General features: G+C 35.9%; 1 protein-coding gene across 1 annotated transcript in view; it reads right to left on the bottom strand.

The window, feature by feature from the left end:
• Positions 1-4,902: 4,902 nt before the first annotated feature.
• The window catches only part of LOC114707191 (complement factor H-like), a 52,170-nt gene continuing 40,407 nt past the window's right edge, over positions 4,903-16,665 (bottom strand). Inside the window, exons 5-7 of the mRNA XM_028889854.2 lie at positions 15,159-15,347; positions 14,610-14,786; positions 4,903-5,753 (exon numbers count right to left, since the gene is read on the bottom strand). Coding sequence (XP_028745687.2) covers positions 5,746-5,753; positions 14,610-14,786; positions 15,159-15,347 — 374 coding nt within the window. The 3' untranslated portion in view covers positions 4,903-5,745. The remainder of the gene's footprint in view (positions 5,754-14,609; positions 14,787-15,158; positions 15,348-16,665) is intronic.

Here is a 16,665-nt window from a genome sequence, read left to right as displayed (position 1 = left end):
CATGGTTTTCTTCCTTGTAGCAAAGCTTTGGAAGAACTTATCCCATATGAGTTCCAAGATACCCCTTCCCATTGGCTGGTTATCAGCATCTGTAATTAGATTACTGGCATCCTCCTCAATGAAGTCTGCTGAGGCTGCTCCATCACACTGTCTCCTATGCCTATGGTAGAGTGTCTGCTCTGTCAGGGAACCAGTGTCAATGTGTTGAATCCTACTTTCTCTGGCACTATTGGTCTCTTTATACAACAAAGTTTTTGTGTCTCCTTTAAATTCCTTCTCGACTCACATAATATGCATAGAAACAGGATGTTCACCAACACTAGTGTCTCAGTGAGTAAAAGTCTATCTTTAGATAAACACAAAGTCAGTGAAAGGGAAGAATGTGAAAGAGGAGATTACTGTCTCAATAATGACAGGGACATGTAGGGAAAGATAGTATGTACAGTATGTACCACCTTTTAGGAAAATCCAATGGAGAGATATTTTTGTCTCTTCCTTGACGGCTGCCAGTGTCTAATTCTTGGTTTTGGAGTGGGTGCCCTTGTGTTTAGAATTGTAATATCCTCTTGTTGGATTTTCCCTTTGATAATAATATAGTCCCCTTTCTTATGTCTTCTGATTATTCTTGGTTTGAAGTCTATTTTTTCAGGTATTAAAATAGCCACACTAGTTTTTTTTTGTTGTTGTTCCATTTCCTTGGAATTTCTTCTTTTAACCTTTTCTCTTGAGGTGGTATCTATGCTTGATGTTGAGGTGTGTTATTTGGATGCAGCAGAAGAATGGATTCTGTTTTCTCATCCATTCTGTTAGTCTGTATCTTGTTATTAGGGGATTGAGAAGATTGATATTGAGAGTTGTCAAATAGCAGTGTTTATTGACTGCTGTTATTTTATTGTTACTTTATTGTTATTGTGTTTTTCCCTCCTTTGATTACTGGTTTGAGATTGTTTATTCCTTGTGTTTTTATGGGTGAAGTTCACCTCTTCAAGTAGCAGTTTTCTGGATTTATAAATAGATACTACTTAAATTTGTTTTTTTTTTATCATAAAATGCTTTTTTTCTCAGTTTTTTGTGATTGAAAATTTTGCTAGGTAATGTAATATGGTCTGATATCTGTGGTCTCTTAGAGTTTGTAGAATATCTGTCCAGGCCCTTCTGGCTTTTAGAATCTCCATTGAGAAATCAGGGGTTATTTTAATGGGGTTATCTTTATATTTTACTTGGGCTTTCCCCCTTGAATCTTTAAATAATTTTTGTTCTGCACATTTAGTGTTCTGATCATTTTGTGTTGTGGGGTATTTCTTTACTGCTCCAGTATAGTTGGGGTTATGTATGCTTCTTTTACCTTGATAGGCACCTCTTCTTTTAGGTTAGGGAAATTGTGTTCTACATTTTGTTGAAAATCCTGTAGCTGAAGTTTTCTCTGGTCCTTTCCAGCCCCACAGACCCCGCGGCCGCTTATAAAATAATCACTCAGAAGCTTATACTAATTAAAACTGCTTGGCCATTAGCTCAGGCCTACCACTGACTTACTCTTACATTTAAACTCAGCCCATTTCTGTTAATCTATATGTTGTCACTTGTTCCATGACTTTACCTGTGTGCCATTACATGCTGCTCCCTGGATGGCGGACTAGCATCTCCTGACTCAGCCTTCCTCTTCCCAGAATTCTCCTTGTCTGTTTATCCTACCTATACTTCCTGCATGGCTACTGGCCAATCAGCATTTTATTTATCAACCAATCAGAGCAACCCATTAATGGCATACAGAACATTCCACAGCAAAATCATTTCTGTGCCTTTGACTTAATTTTTCCTTTTTATTTCAATTATTTGTAGATTTGGTCTTTTCATAATGTCTTAGAGTTCATGAACATTTTATGCCTGGATTTTTAAAGATTTTGCATTTTCTTTGACTGAAGTGTCTATTTCTTCTATCACTTCTTGAATGCCTGAGATTCTTCCTTCCATCTCTTCTACTCCATTGAAGAGGCTTACCTCTGAAGTTTTTTGTTTGACTTTCTAAATTTTTAATTTCCACTTTTACTGCACTTTGGGTGTTCTTTAGTGGTTCCATTTCTACTTGAACTGTTTTCATCAGTTTGTTTGTGTTTTCACAGACTTCACTAAAGGAGTTATTTACACCCTCTTTAAGGTTTTTGAAAAAATTCATAATAATCATTTTGAAGTCCTTGTCTTGTGCTTCAGCTATATTGCATTTCTCAGAGGCACCTGTAGTAGGGTTGCTGGCTTCTGGTGGGATGTTGTCTTGGTTGTTATTTATTGTGTTTTTGTATTGGCTTTGAGGCACCTGTGTTTGGGATGATTGTGATTTTTAAGTTTTGATATTATGTCTTGTGTTTTTGGGTGGGTGTTCAATTCCTTGTTTTCTGTTGCTGTCACTTGATCTTGGGAACATGTGGTGGCTTGTGTTCCTGGTAGTTCCTTACAGGTATCTCCACTGGGGATACCAGGAAGAATGTCATTCTGGGTATTGGCGGTTGACACTAAGGAATGGTGACTGAAAGGGTCAATATAAGGAGGAAAGCAGATTCTTCTTGTCTCCAAAGTAGAGTCCCCAGGGAATGGAGTCAGCAAAGGAAGACAGCTCACTACAAGTACTGGGCTGGGGATAAGATTCTCAATACTAACCCTTCCATCCTTTGTTTCTTTATTTCCTTCCTACCTTCCTTATTTACTTCCTACCTTACTTCCTTCCTTTCTTCCTATTTTTTGAGACAGGGTTTCTTGTAGTGATATTTTATTTGTGCTCTTTAATAAGTAAATCTTGCCTGGAAAAAGCCAGCCACTGTATTAAACATAGAAGTTAGGCAGTAGTAGCACAAGCCTTTAACCCTATCACTTGGAGGCAGGGATCTATCTGGATCTCTGTGAGTTCAAGGCCACACTGGGAACAGAGCCAAGCCTGGTGGCACATACCTTAAATTCCAACACTAGTTAACCATAAAGGTCTGGAGGACTGTACAGACAGGAAATGACAGAGTTGGGCAGGAAGAGGAAGTGATGTAGCTGGGCAGAGTGAGCAAATGAGATAACAAAACAGAAAGGCATATAAGCATGGGTAGACAGGAAGTAGGTCTCTTTGGAGACTGAGGGTCATTAAGGTGAGGTTGCCTTGGCTTGTTCTAGTCTTCTGATCTCTCAGTTGTTCACCCTAATATCTGGCTCCAGGTTTTTATTTTAATGAGACCTTTTAAGATTTGTGTTACAGTTTCTCTTTGTAATCTAGGATGTCTTGTAACTCACTCTGTAGACCAGGCTGGCATCAAACTCAGATGAGACATGCCTACCTGTACCTCTTAAGTGCTGGAATGTGTCACTATCAACTGACATACTTTTTTCTAATTCCTTCATTAGCTTGTGTCTATTGATCAAGGAGTTGAGACCATTGATATTGTAAGTTATTTTTTTATTAAGCACTGTTTATTGATTCCTGATATTTTGTTGTAGTGTTGTGAGTATCCCTCTAATTTTGATTTACTGTTCTGTGATTATCTTTGTGTATTCTTGGTGTAGCTAACCTACTCTCTGAGACTGAGTTTTTCCTTCTAATGTCTTCTTTAGAGGTTTATTGGTGAACAAAAAGGATCCTTAAACTTGGTTTCATCATGAATCTTTTTCTCTATTGATTTTGATGAATAGTTTTATTGGGTATTTAGTGTAGGTCAGGATCTATGATGTTTCAGAGTTGTACAACACCCATCAATGTCCAGAGGCTTTTAGAGTCTCTATTGTGAAGTCAGGTAATGTGCTTGCTGTTGTGTGTGCTTGGTCTTTATCCCTTTCAAATTTTAAATCCTTTATTGTGCATATTTAGTGTTTTGCTTATCATGTGTTATGGGAATTTTCTTTTCTGGTCTTGTCTATTTCCCTTTCTTTGTGTCTTTTATACCCTGAAAGCATCTCTTTCTTTAGATCAGGTGGAATTTTCTTCTTTGCCTTGTTAAAAGTATTTTCTATGCCTTTTGTCTGTTTTTTCCCTCTTTCCTCTATTTACTGGTCTTTTTAATGTCAAAAATTTCTTTAATGTTTTGTGCCTGGATCTTCTTTCCTTCCTTCCTTTATCTTCCTTCCTACCTTCTTTTCTTTTAAATTTAATATTTCTTTTGACTGAGCTATCCATTTTTCTTCTATTGTATCTTCAAGATTAAATTATCTATTTAACTTGATTAAATATGTTGGAGAGGTTTTTCTCTGAGTTTTTGTTTGACTTCCTGAGCTTTTTATTTTGAGTTTTAGTTCATTCTGGCATTACTTTAGTAATTTTATTTTGTTGTTGTTAAATTCTACTTTCAAATCTGTTTTTTTTTTTCAGTATTTCATTCAACTGTTTATATGTTGTTTTCACTGTCTTCATTTAGGCATTTATTGGTATTCTTTTTAAGATTCTCCAGCATATGCACAATTGCCCCTTTGAAGCTCTTGTTTTATTGCTTTTCTCATGGCATGCTATAATAAGGGTTCTGGTTTCTGAAGGAAGCACATTGCCTTGTTTATTCATGTTTATGTTTTTATGCTAGAATATAGGCATCTAGAGTTATGCCATTTGACATTCTTCTTGCTGAAAATACTTGGTCTTACCTTTGTTGAGTAGGAGTTTCACACTTGGGTTGCTCTTGCCTGCTCTGGACTCTAACCATGTGTAGTGGCTTTAGGATCCCCAATTCCTAGACATGTGTGGTGGCTATAGGACCCCTGGTGGAAAACTGTTCAGTGGGTCTACATGGAGTTACAAAGACATGGAGAAGGATTAGAAAGAATGGATGAAGGCTAAGGAACAGGGGAATTTAGGGGATGGGGATGGAGGTAGGCTAGGAGGAGAAGCAATAACTTGTAACCCTACCAGTTATTAAGACAAACATAGGTTTTATGTTTATTATATTCAACACAATTTTTCTTTATTGTTTTGGGGCATAGAGTATGTGCATCTTACCTGTTTGTAAGTTATACAAAATTTTCATAGTTTTTTAATGCCAAAATTGTGGTATTTAATGTACTCTTATGCCCAATTAAAATTTGTTCTTTTATATAATTGTTGTATATTTAACATTATAAAAGTGGTACATTTGAAAATTAATTCACAAAATTCTTATTTATTAATTAGTAACAAAAGCAAAATCACACAAATTACTTATATTCATTAGTAATATAAAGTATGACATTTTGTTCTTTCATATTTGTGAAATTACACATTTTAAAGACTTGTGTTCACTGTGAATCTTGGACTTATATCAAAAGGTGTAGAAGAAGCTTTGGGAAAGTGGTGGATAAAGACAGATTGGGAAGTGATTGCATCTATTACCTTGCCACTGATTTTTGTGCTAAGACACATCATGTTTGGGGAGTTTTGAATAAATCACATTGGCCTTTGTTTCAACAGTCTCTCAGTTGCCAGATTAATCACCACTATATCAATACAAGTTTATAATAAAATTGAGTTAGATAATATTTCAAAAATAAAATTGAAACTATTGATAATATGCATACACCTTAACCAAAGAAAGTTGTATAACTAAATTCAAATAATGCTTTTAATATATTTTGTATAAGTGGGATAATCAATGTGACCATCAATCCACATTGTATGGAATGGTTGAGATGCTGCTAGATGATATCCTTTTTACACTTAAATTGTTGAGTCTCCCCTGATTCATAATACTCCTTTTGTTTTTCTCTCCATCTGAAAATTAGGTCTTATTTTTCCATAATTTCTTCTGATACTATTTATGGATCTAAAAGAAAAAAAATTATCAAAAAATATCAATACATAAACCTACAGAGATTCAGTTTTCAAGTAGAGTGTATTATGTTTAAAGCATTCTTTGCTAAACTAAACTAAAAAACTATAAAAGTAGCACATAAAGTTAAATAAATACATAACATTGCATGATGTCAAAGTTATATGTTTAATGTGACAATAAGATTATAATCAAAAACTTCTAACAGTGGTAACTTGCATTTCAAGATATTCATATTTGTTTTCCTTTAGGGATCTAGGTATTGGGCAAAGTTATACAATTTGAGTTATGTCATATATGATAACCAATTCTGATGTTCAATGATGGAACAATCGTTAATAATATTGAGATTACTCTGTTGAAGTCTGTAGCTTCTTATTAATTGTGTAGTAGAAGCTAGATGCCTCAAACCAAACCAGTGACTCATAGCAATGAACACTTACAGATAGAGATAAATAGATAAATGGACTAAAGGATACACTGTGTGACTCACCTGGCCACACTACAGTTTCCATGATTCTTTTTTTTTGTTTGTTTGTTTTTTTTTTGCTGGTTTGGTTTTTGGTTTTTATTTTAGATTTTGTTTTGTTTTGGGGCTGCGGAAGATATTCCAAAATGGGCATTAACCAATAGTGTCAAGTACATATTATAAAGGTTATCACATATTCTGGGATTTAAAACATGAACATATATCTTCACTAAAAGTATATTTCATGAAAAATCAATTTTAAAAGAAATTATAAAAGTATACTTCTTTCTAGTTTTTTTTTTTTTTTTTTTTTTTTTTTTTTTTTTTACCAGTACACACATTTGCTTGTGTATGGATAAGTAGAAAATCAAAGAAGAAAACATTAAATTGTTTGTTTGTTTGTTTGTTTTTCGAGACAGGTTTCTCTGTGTAGTTTGCGCCTTTCCTGGAACTCGCTTTGGAGACCAGGCTGGCCTCGAACTCACAGAGATCGCCTGCCTCTGCTCCGAGTGCTGGATTAAAGGTGTGCGCCACACTGCCAGCTAAATATTTTATATAAATGCAAATGAAAACATGAGATAAAACATTGGAAGGAAACACTAAGTAGTGAAGAAGACAGGACCATCATCTCAAACAACTGGAAAAGAACAAAGAATAAAAAAAAAAATCTATAAGTGTTTTTACTTTGTTTTTGTTTTTGTTTTTTTTTTTGGTTTTTCGAGACAGGGTTTCTCTGTGTAGCTTTGCACCTTTCCTGGGACTCACTTGGTAGCCTAGCTGGCTCAACTCATAGAGATCCGCCTGCCTCTGCCTCCCGAGTGCTGGGATCACTTTGTTAATGTGGAGAAGGAAGCAAATACTAACACAAACACAAATTGTGGAAATCTAAAATGATGAACAGTGATCAAGCCAAAGCCAAATGAGGGAAAGGTAATGAGTTGTGATTTTTTAATAAAGGAATGTAATAAATTGTAAATAAAAGAAAAGATAAACAGAATGTTCCCAATCAGAAAAGAAATGGGTATTTTACTGAATTTAAACAACAAAAGTCACTGCTGTTAAAGACTTTGGAGTTACTGAGAGCTGTGGCACAGAAAAGCAGAGGAAAGAACATGGAGTAGTAGTACCCTACAGTCTCCACAGCCATCCTATAGCTTCTCTGTCCAAAGGCCAGCACAATGTACCACAGTACAAGGCTGTGATGCAGAAGAACACAAGAAGAAAAACCACCACAAATAGTAAGATAGAAGGTTCCCCGCACACCAACAATGTGTGATATTCAAACTAGAAGAGTGGAAGGATTCCTCTGAATCTTTATGATCCTTTATGAAGTTCCCCAGAAGAAGTTTATAGATACTCTGAACACACTAGTTGAGTCAAAAACAAATCTCTCTAAACAAGTCTAATAAAATGTCAAAGGGAAGAAAATGATTACTCAAACTCAATCTTCCTATCCTGCAGGTTTGCTATCCTAAGCCCTGATGGCTAGAGTTCCAACTTTATTGAGTGCTGCTTTATTCGAAGGATTGTGGTGGAGGTGAAAGAAAATATATTTGTGGCAACATCTTTTCCCCCCAATTAAAAAAAAATCCTAGAAAAAACATTTGGTAATGCTCACTTAGTATCACACAAATCCAAATCTGTGGGATGACAACTATGTAAAATGAATTTTAAACTCTGATAGTATAAAAAGTCTGCAAATTAATAAACTTTTAAACAGACTTATTAGATAAAAAGTAGAAATGACAAAGATCACCAATATCAGAAATTATGACAATTATATTATTTTACCCCTTTACCTATTTTAAAAGAATAATTGGGGAAATATTGTGGACACTCATGTCAATTAATTCAACAAGTTTACAATGAATGGAGTTAGTAAAAGCCATAGATTATACCACTCATTCAAGAAAAATAGGTAAGATGAATATAGTTGCTTCAGTATGGAAAAACATATACTAGCTCACCATCTACTGAATACACACAGGATATTTTGGCTGCATACAACAGAACAGAGCTAAAGGAAACAAAATATATAAGTAAATATAAAGATACACCATGCTCATGAATAGAAAAATTAAATTATACAATATCAATTGTTTCCAAATTGATTTCAGAAAAGCATTTTACATTCAAGAGCAAGCTCCTTCTAAAAGTCACATGGCCAGAGAACAAAACAGTAAGAAAATCCTTCAAAATGCTCAAGAATCTAGATATTTCAAACCCAATTTAAAGATTATAAATTGTCTTGATTAATAGAAGTATCATAATTACCGAAGAATAGATTTCTACAATCTATACTTTCTTTATAATTTAAATATTGTAAATATAATTGATTAAAAAATAAAAGGAGTGGTTGTCTAATATTACAAGATATTTAGTCTACAGTAGTCATTAAAGAAATCTGTGATGTTACAGGTGAATGTACAAACACACAGAGCAGTGGAAAAGAACAGCAAGTCAATAACCAGACACAAATAGGACCAGGATATATTTATCAAGAATCAATAGCAATTTCCTAGTGGAAGATAGCCTTTTATCAAATAGAACATCAATAGGCATTTAAATGCAAAATAAGAAAAAAATTTTCTCACACTCATATAAAGATTAACCCAATATTGATCAAACATCTAAATGTAAAATATAAACTTCTACAACATTTGCTTTTGGCTTAGGCAATGACATCTAAGATGACAGAAAAAAATGACCAATAAGGCAGACCATACCAACCTGAGGAACAGGTATGTGGTCTACCCACAGAACTCTCTTAGTCCCTGCATTCAGTTCCCACAGATTCAGTCCACCACCATCACTTACTTCCTCACTTCCCACATCCACTGTTATGTCTAAGTTCCCAACTGGGTCAGACATCCCCTGCTTAAGTGCAGACCATACCAGCAAGAAGACAGGTAGGCTGCTCATAGAACTCGGTTCCCAGACACAATCTTCAATAATCCCTCCACCCCCACCCCAATTGATGTGTCCCTGCTCCCAACTCAGGTGGACATCCTCTGCTCACATGTAGGCCACGCCAGTGAGAAGAACAGGTACGCGAACTTGACCAAAGGCCATGCCAGAACTCCAGGTAGTGGCATGGTCATTGGTCTCCCCCCTCCAACACTATCCTCAATACTCTCTCCCTTCTTCATTGCCAGGTCCCAGCTCTTCAACTTGGGTAGAGAACCCCTGCTCAACCACAGGCCACACAGACCAGAAAACCAGAGAAAGAAACTGAAACCAAGGAACTTTTGTTCCCCACCCAACAAACACAAACTCAGAAATTAGCACCTAAGCCTTTAGTCACCTGAAACCCAGAGGTATAGATGCCAGCTAAGAATACAATCAACAACCACATGTTGTAGGAATTATTAACACCGATCCATTAACCAGCAGCTTGGCCCAATGGGCATGGTCTTCTGTGAAAATATGTGACCGGATAAGGAGTTGGGAAGGAAAAGGTGGCCCCTCTCTTTGGCTGGGTGGAGGTGGGAGCAAGCGATGGAGAAGAGTGGCTTTCAGTTTGGTCTCCATCTCTCTTTTTGGAACGAAGAGGTAGCAATGCAGCTTTGTTCTGTATTGGCGAGTGTACTGTATTGATTTCACTAGTTAATAAATCTGACTTGGTCCCAGACTTACTCTCCTCCAACAAGAGCCAGGGCAAAATGCTGCCACCAAAGCCAAGATATTCTACTACAGCAAGGCCTAAATATTTCAACACAGCTGTAGTACAAAGAAAAGAACACAAAAACAACTTTATGAAGACGATAGGGGTTCTTAAAGAGGGAGTGAATGAATTCCTTAAAGAAAGTAAGGAAAAGACAAATAAGAAATTAGAGGAAGTGTAAATCCATTGTAAAGTCAAGGGAAAAAAAAAACTAAACAGTAGAAGCAAACAAATGAATTGATGATCATTAATTTCTCTCTGATTGAAAGTTCAAGATTATGAGAACATGGCTTTCTACAATACAATGCTAAAATAAAATGCAAGGGCAGGCCTATTAGTTCATTGGAACAACACTTGGTTAAGCCATGGCCTTAGGGTCAATTCTAGCATCAAGAAAATAAGATGAACTCTTACTCTGATAAAACACCTTCAGCAAAGTGGCTGGATACAAGAATAACTAAAAAAAAATCTATACTCCTCCTATGTACCAATGACAATCTAGCTGAGAAAGAATTCAGGGAAACAACACCCTTAACAATAGTGGAAAATAACATAAAATATCTTGGGTAACTCTAACAAAGCAAGTGAAAGACTTGTATGAGAAAAACTTCAAGTCTTTGAAAAAAGAAAGTGAAGAAAATGTGAGAAGATGGAAAGATCTCCCAAGCACATGGATAGGAAGAATTTACATAGTTAAAATGGCCATCTAACCAAAAGAAATCTATAGATTCAATACAATTTCCATCAAAATTTCAAGACAATTCCTTACAGTTCTTTAAAGGACAATATTCAACTCCAAAACAATAAAGCACACAAACAAATAATAAATGGGATGGCTAAAATAATCCTGTCTAATATAAGAACTTCTAGAGGTGTCACCATCCCTGATTTCATACTGTACTACAGAGCTATAGTAATAAAAAACATATTGTATTTACACAAAAATAGACAGTTTGATCAATTGAATTGAACCAAAGACGCAGACATAAATCCACATACCTATTGATGTGTGATTTTTGATAAAGATGTCAAAAATACACAATAGAAAAAGAAAGCATGTTCAACTAATGGTGCTGGTCTAACTGGATGCCTGCAATTAGAAGAGTGCAAATAGATTCATATCTATCATCCTGCACAAAATTCAAGTCCAAGAGGTCCCATTTATTAATTGTTTCTCTCAGTGTTGTGCTACTGGTGTTATATTTAGGAAGCAATCTCCAGTGCCAATGTGTTCAAGACTACTTTCTACTTCTCTTCTATCAGGTTCAGAGTAACTGGGTTTATGTTGAGGTCTTTGATCCACTTGGACTTAAGTTTTGTGTATGGTGACAGATATGGATCTATTTGCAGCTTTTTACATGTTGACATCCAATTATGTCAGCACCATTTGTTGAAGATGATTTCTTTGTTCCACTGTATAGTTTTGTCTTCTTTGATGAAAATCATATGTTCATAGGTGTGCAGATTAATTTCAGGGTCTTCAGTTTGATTCCATTGGTCCACATGTTGTTTTTTTTATGCCAGTGCCAAGCTGTTTTTATTACTGTAGCTCTATAGTAAAAGAGCTACTACATATCCCTGAAGTCAGGGATTATGATGCCTCCAGAGGTTGTTTTATTGTACAGGATTCTTTTGGCTATCCTGGATTATTTGTTTTTCCATATGAAATTGAGTATTATTCTTTCCAGGTCTCTGAAGAATTGTGTTGGTATTTTGATGGAGATTGCATTGAATCTGTATATTACTTTTGGTAAGATTTCCATTTTTATTATGTTTATCCTACCTATCCATGAGCATGGGAGATCTTTCCATTTTCTGACATCTTCAATTTCTTTTTTCAGGGACTTAAAGTTCTTGTCATATAGGTCCTTCGCTTGCTTAATTAGAGTTACCCCAAGGTATTTTATATCATTTGTGGCTATTTTCAGAAGCTTTTGTGGGGCAAAGGACATGGTAAACAAGACAAAACGACAGCCTACAGAATGGGAAAATATCTTCACCAACCCCACATCTGACAGAGGGCTGATATCCAGAACATATAAAGAACTCAAGAAATTAGACATCAAAATACCCAACAGTTCAATTTAAAAATGGGCTATAGAGCTAAACAGAGAATTCTCAACAGAAGAAGTTCAAATGGCTGGAAGATATTTAAGGAATTGCTCAACATCCTTAGTCATCAGAGAAATGCAAATCAAAATGAGCCTGAGATACCACCTTACACCCATCAGAATGGCTAAGTTTAGAAACACTGAAGACAGCTTATGATAGAGAGGATGTGGAGCAAGGGGAACACTCCTCCCCTGCTGGTGGGAATGCAAACTTGTACAACCACTTTGGAAATCAATACGGTGCTTTCTTAGAAAATTGGGAATTAACCTCCCTCAAGACCCAGCTACACCACTCCTTGGCATATACCCAAGGAATGCTCAATCATACCACAAGGACTACTCAACTATGTTCATATCAGCATTATTTGTGTTAGTCAGAACCTGGAAACGACCTAGATGCCCTTCATCTGAAGAATGGATAAATAAAATGTGGTATATATACACAATGGAGTACTACTCAGCAGAGAAAAACAATGACATCATGAGGTTTTCAGGCAAATGGATGGAACTAGAAAAAATCATCCTGAGTGAGGTAACCCAGACTAAGAAAGACAAACATGGTATGTACTCACTCATAAGTGGATACTAGTTGTAAAGCAAAGGATAACCAGACTGCAATTCACAACTCCAGGGAGGCTACCTAGTAAAGAGGACCCTAAGAAAGACACAGGGATTGCCTAGTGACAGAGAAATGGATGAGATCTACATGAGCAAACTGGGGTAAGGGAAGGGTAATGGAGCGCAAGGGTAGGGGAAAAGAGAGCTTAGGGGAGCAGGAGATCCCAGCTGGATCAGGAACAGAGTGGGTAAACAAGGAAAGAGATACCTTGATAAATGAATACCCCATGGGAACAGGAAGAAGCATAATGCTAGAGAGGTCCCCAGAAATCCACAAAAATACCTCCACTATAGACTACTGGCAATGGTTAAGAGAGTGCCTGAGCTGACCTACTCTGGCAATCGGATGGCCAAAACCTCTAACTGTCATGATAGAACTCTCATCCAGTGACTGATGGAAGCAAATGCAGAGATCCATGACCAAGCCCCAGTTGGAGCTCCAGGAGTCCAATTGGCAAGAGAGAGGAGGAATTATATGAGCAAGAGATATTGAGACCATGACTGGAAAAAGCACATTGACAAATAGCCAAACTAGTGGAAACACATGAACTATGAACCAATAGCTGAGGAACCCCCATTGAATTGGATCAGGCCCTCTGAGTAAGTGAGAAAGTTGATTAGCTTGAACTGTTTAGGAGGCCCCGAGGCCGTGGGACCAAGACCTGTCCTTGGTACATGAGCTTGCTTTTTGGAACCTAGGGCCTATGCTGAAACACTTTGTTCAACCTTGGTGAAGGGAGGAGGGGATTGGACCTGCCTCAACTGAATCTACCAGGCTGGGCTGACTCCCCAGGGAAGACATTGCCCTGAAGGAGGTGGGAAGGGGGGATTATTGGGCATGAAGGCTGGGGGGGAGGGAGGAAGGAGGATAGGGGAATCTGTAGCTGATATGTAAAATTAAATTAATTATAAAATAAAAATATATATAAAAAACTCAAGTCCAAGAGGATTGAAGAAGTCAACATAAATCTAGTTATAGTGAACCTGAAAGGAGAGAAAGTATGGAACAGCTTTGAACATACTGGCAAAGGAGACAACTTTCTAAACAGAACATCAACTAGTATCTCGGGCACTAATATCAACTGCGAAACTGAAAAGCCTCTGCAAAGCAAAGGAAAATGTCAACTGTCAGTTGGACAAAAAGGCAACACACTCACTTTTTTCAATGCCAATGACCTGAGCACTATACATGTTTGAACTGATTCTTGAATAAAAATGAATTTTCAGAGATGAGTCCTTGGAAAGTGAGCATAAAAATGCCATTTGCTTTAGGATCTTGTTGAATTACTTAGAGAAAAAAAGCTAAAGCAATCTACCTGGATATAACTTAAAAAAAAACTTAAAAAGATACATAAATATGAAAAAGTGATATGTTCATATAAATCAGCCCAATTAACAAATTGGGAGAATATGTAAAATTAAGAATATGAGCAAAACTAGCATGAAGGAAAAATTACTAAATAAAAACTCAGTACATATTTTAAATAGATTACTAATATTAATCATATAAAAATTCAAGTCTTTAGCGGCGTGTGCACACCCTTTAATCCACACTTAGCAGAGCAGCGATCTCTGTGATCGACAGCTCTACAAGTGAGCTCAGAAAGGCACAAAGTATTAGAAAACTGTCTCGAAAAACAAAACAAAACAAACAAACAAAAAAAACAAAAAAAAATTTCAAGTCTTGAGTAAATCAGTGGTATGTGCTGCTATTATCATTTGTTTAATTTTAAACTATAATTTTGTAATTACTATGATTTAGATGACGAGGAGGTTTCAAAGCATGTTCTACTATGAATTAGTCAAAATTTACCCAATATTTTGTTGTATTATGGCCTAATGTCTGTTAGGTGTCTTTACTTTTCTATATACTTACCAGTAACCCTTGGTATTCATTACATACATTAGAAAATAAGTATTTTGCCACAGTTATTATAGATGGAATGGGAAGTCAAGAGCATCTTGTGATCTCAGTGCTGGTTACTTACTGACAGGGATGCATTTGGGTTGAGGAGACCAGCCGTTCTCTGTACATGTAACTATGTCTTGACCATTTGGAGGACTGTAGCCAGGTTGACAATTGACTTTTGCAGACTGGCCCTCTGTATATGATAGGTCCCATAATAAAGATTTTCTATTCTCCACATTATGGAAATTACATTCTCCTAAGAACCATAAGATGGTAAATTAAAAATGTAAAAACATTAACTTATTCAAAGAAAATAAATTAAAATTTATCATTACAATAGTTAAATGAGCATGCATGATGTTCAGTACTCAATTGTTTAAAAGAATACCACTTGTCTTTAGTTTTTATAAAAAAATATGCAAGCAATAAAGGCATTTTCATAGTCCCTATTTTGGACATTCATTTCATGAAAAACTGCTCATAAAGGACAGAAACTAGTCTTTTTGCTCAAAAACTCTTCTGTCGGTCTAATTTTTGCTATGAGAGACTTAACTGTAATTATGTATGTGCTTTTCTCTTTCTACTCTTTGATAGAATTAAACATGATTTAATGCAGACATTGACTTACTGACACATGGAACTTGTGGCTCCCAGCCTTGTCCAGTGCAGATAATGGATCTCCTATTTGAAGATATCATATATCCACTGTTGCAGTGATAGAAGAACCACTTTCCTGCAGGTACTGGGAGGAGCTGTCTGAGATAGTTTTCATCATATAGACGTCCATTTTTGATTTGTGGAAAATCACAAGGTTCTGCTTGAAATAAAACAAAAGAAAACAAAGCGGAAGTCTCTTTCAGTACTCCCGCCCCCATCCTCTCACCTGTTTCCTCATGTTCCCATTCCCTCCCATCCTCAGTCCACCCATGAAATCTCTTCTATTTCCCCCTCCCAGGAAGATCCAGGCATTCCACCATGAACCCTCCTTGTTACCTAGTCTCTCTGGGTCTGCGGATTGTAGCATAGTTATCCTTTATTTTATAGCTAATTCTTATGAGTGAGTACATACTATGTTTGTCTTTCTAGGTTTGGGTTAGCTCACTCAGGATGATTATTGTAAAATAAATAAATAGATAGATAAACAAACCAAAACAATTTATATATTTAAAAAAGAGAAACAAATAAACAAACAGGAAAGCATGCGAATCATAGATAAGCCATTTGATCAGTAAATGACTTTTAATTAATTAAAATAACTACATGAGAAGACAGAGTATGTCCAAGACAAGGAAACAAATGGAATTCTGGCAACTGAGGTATGTGAGGAGGTCTTTCTTCATGTAGCCAAGTTATATCTTAGAACTCACCAGAGAAGTGAATTAGAGATATTTGTTAATATATAATAACTGCTCATTTAGCATTTGAATTAGAACAGAAATCTAACATCATTACATCATATTGAAGTATTATTTTATTTTCATATTGAAACACTATATAGTTTGATGTATTAATATGTTATATGCAATATTTCATTAAACTTTAACTCTTCATGTTATTATTTTAAATAATTAGCACTTTTAATATCAGGATAGCATTAATCTTTTTATGAAGTAGGATTGTACTTTAGAGAACCTCACAGCCATTATATTCACAAACTCAACAATTACAGATACCACAATGAATCTGCACAAGAATAGAAAATCAGCATGTAGGCACAAATGGAGTAAGGTCTCAGGGAGCCATGGTTCTCACCTCTGAGCCATTTCAAGCTCATAGATTCAGGAAAAGGGGAGGAGGTCAGTACTCTCAGGTCTACATCTACCCACCAGTGAATAAACCTGGTTCCAAGGGACAGTTTCAATCCAATGTTACACATATGTTCTGGTTAAACTAAATACATCATCATATCAAAACTCAAACTTAGGAACCTGGGGAAAAGATAGGCAAGGATGAGGTGTTGTTGATAGAGTTGGAGGCATGTGAGAAGAAAGAATATTGAGAATCCATTATATACATGTAAGAAATTATTAAAGAACTAAATTAAAAAATATAGAAAAATTACTAAACAGTTTCCTTTTAGTTCTCATATGTATTAATAGTATTTTGTAATGAAACTAGCTTCTTTTATATATTTA

This window comes from Peromyscus leucopus, chromosome 15 (genome assembly GCF_004664715.2).
Source record: "Peromyscus leucopus breed LL Stock chromosome 15, UCI_PerLeu_2.1, whole genome shotgun sequence".
Taxonomy (NCBI): domain Eukaryota; kingdom Metazoa; phylum Chordata; class Mammalia; order Rodentia; family Cricetidae; genus Peromyscus; species Peromyscus leucopus.
Note: the sequence above shows the minus strand (reverse complement) of the source record. Positions and strands in the feature narration are given on the sequence as shown.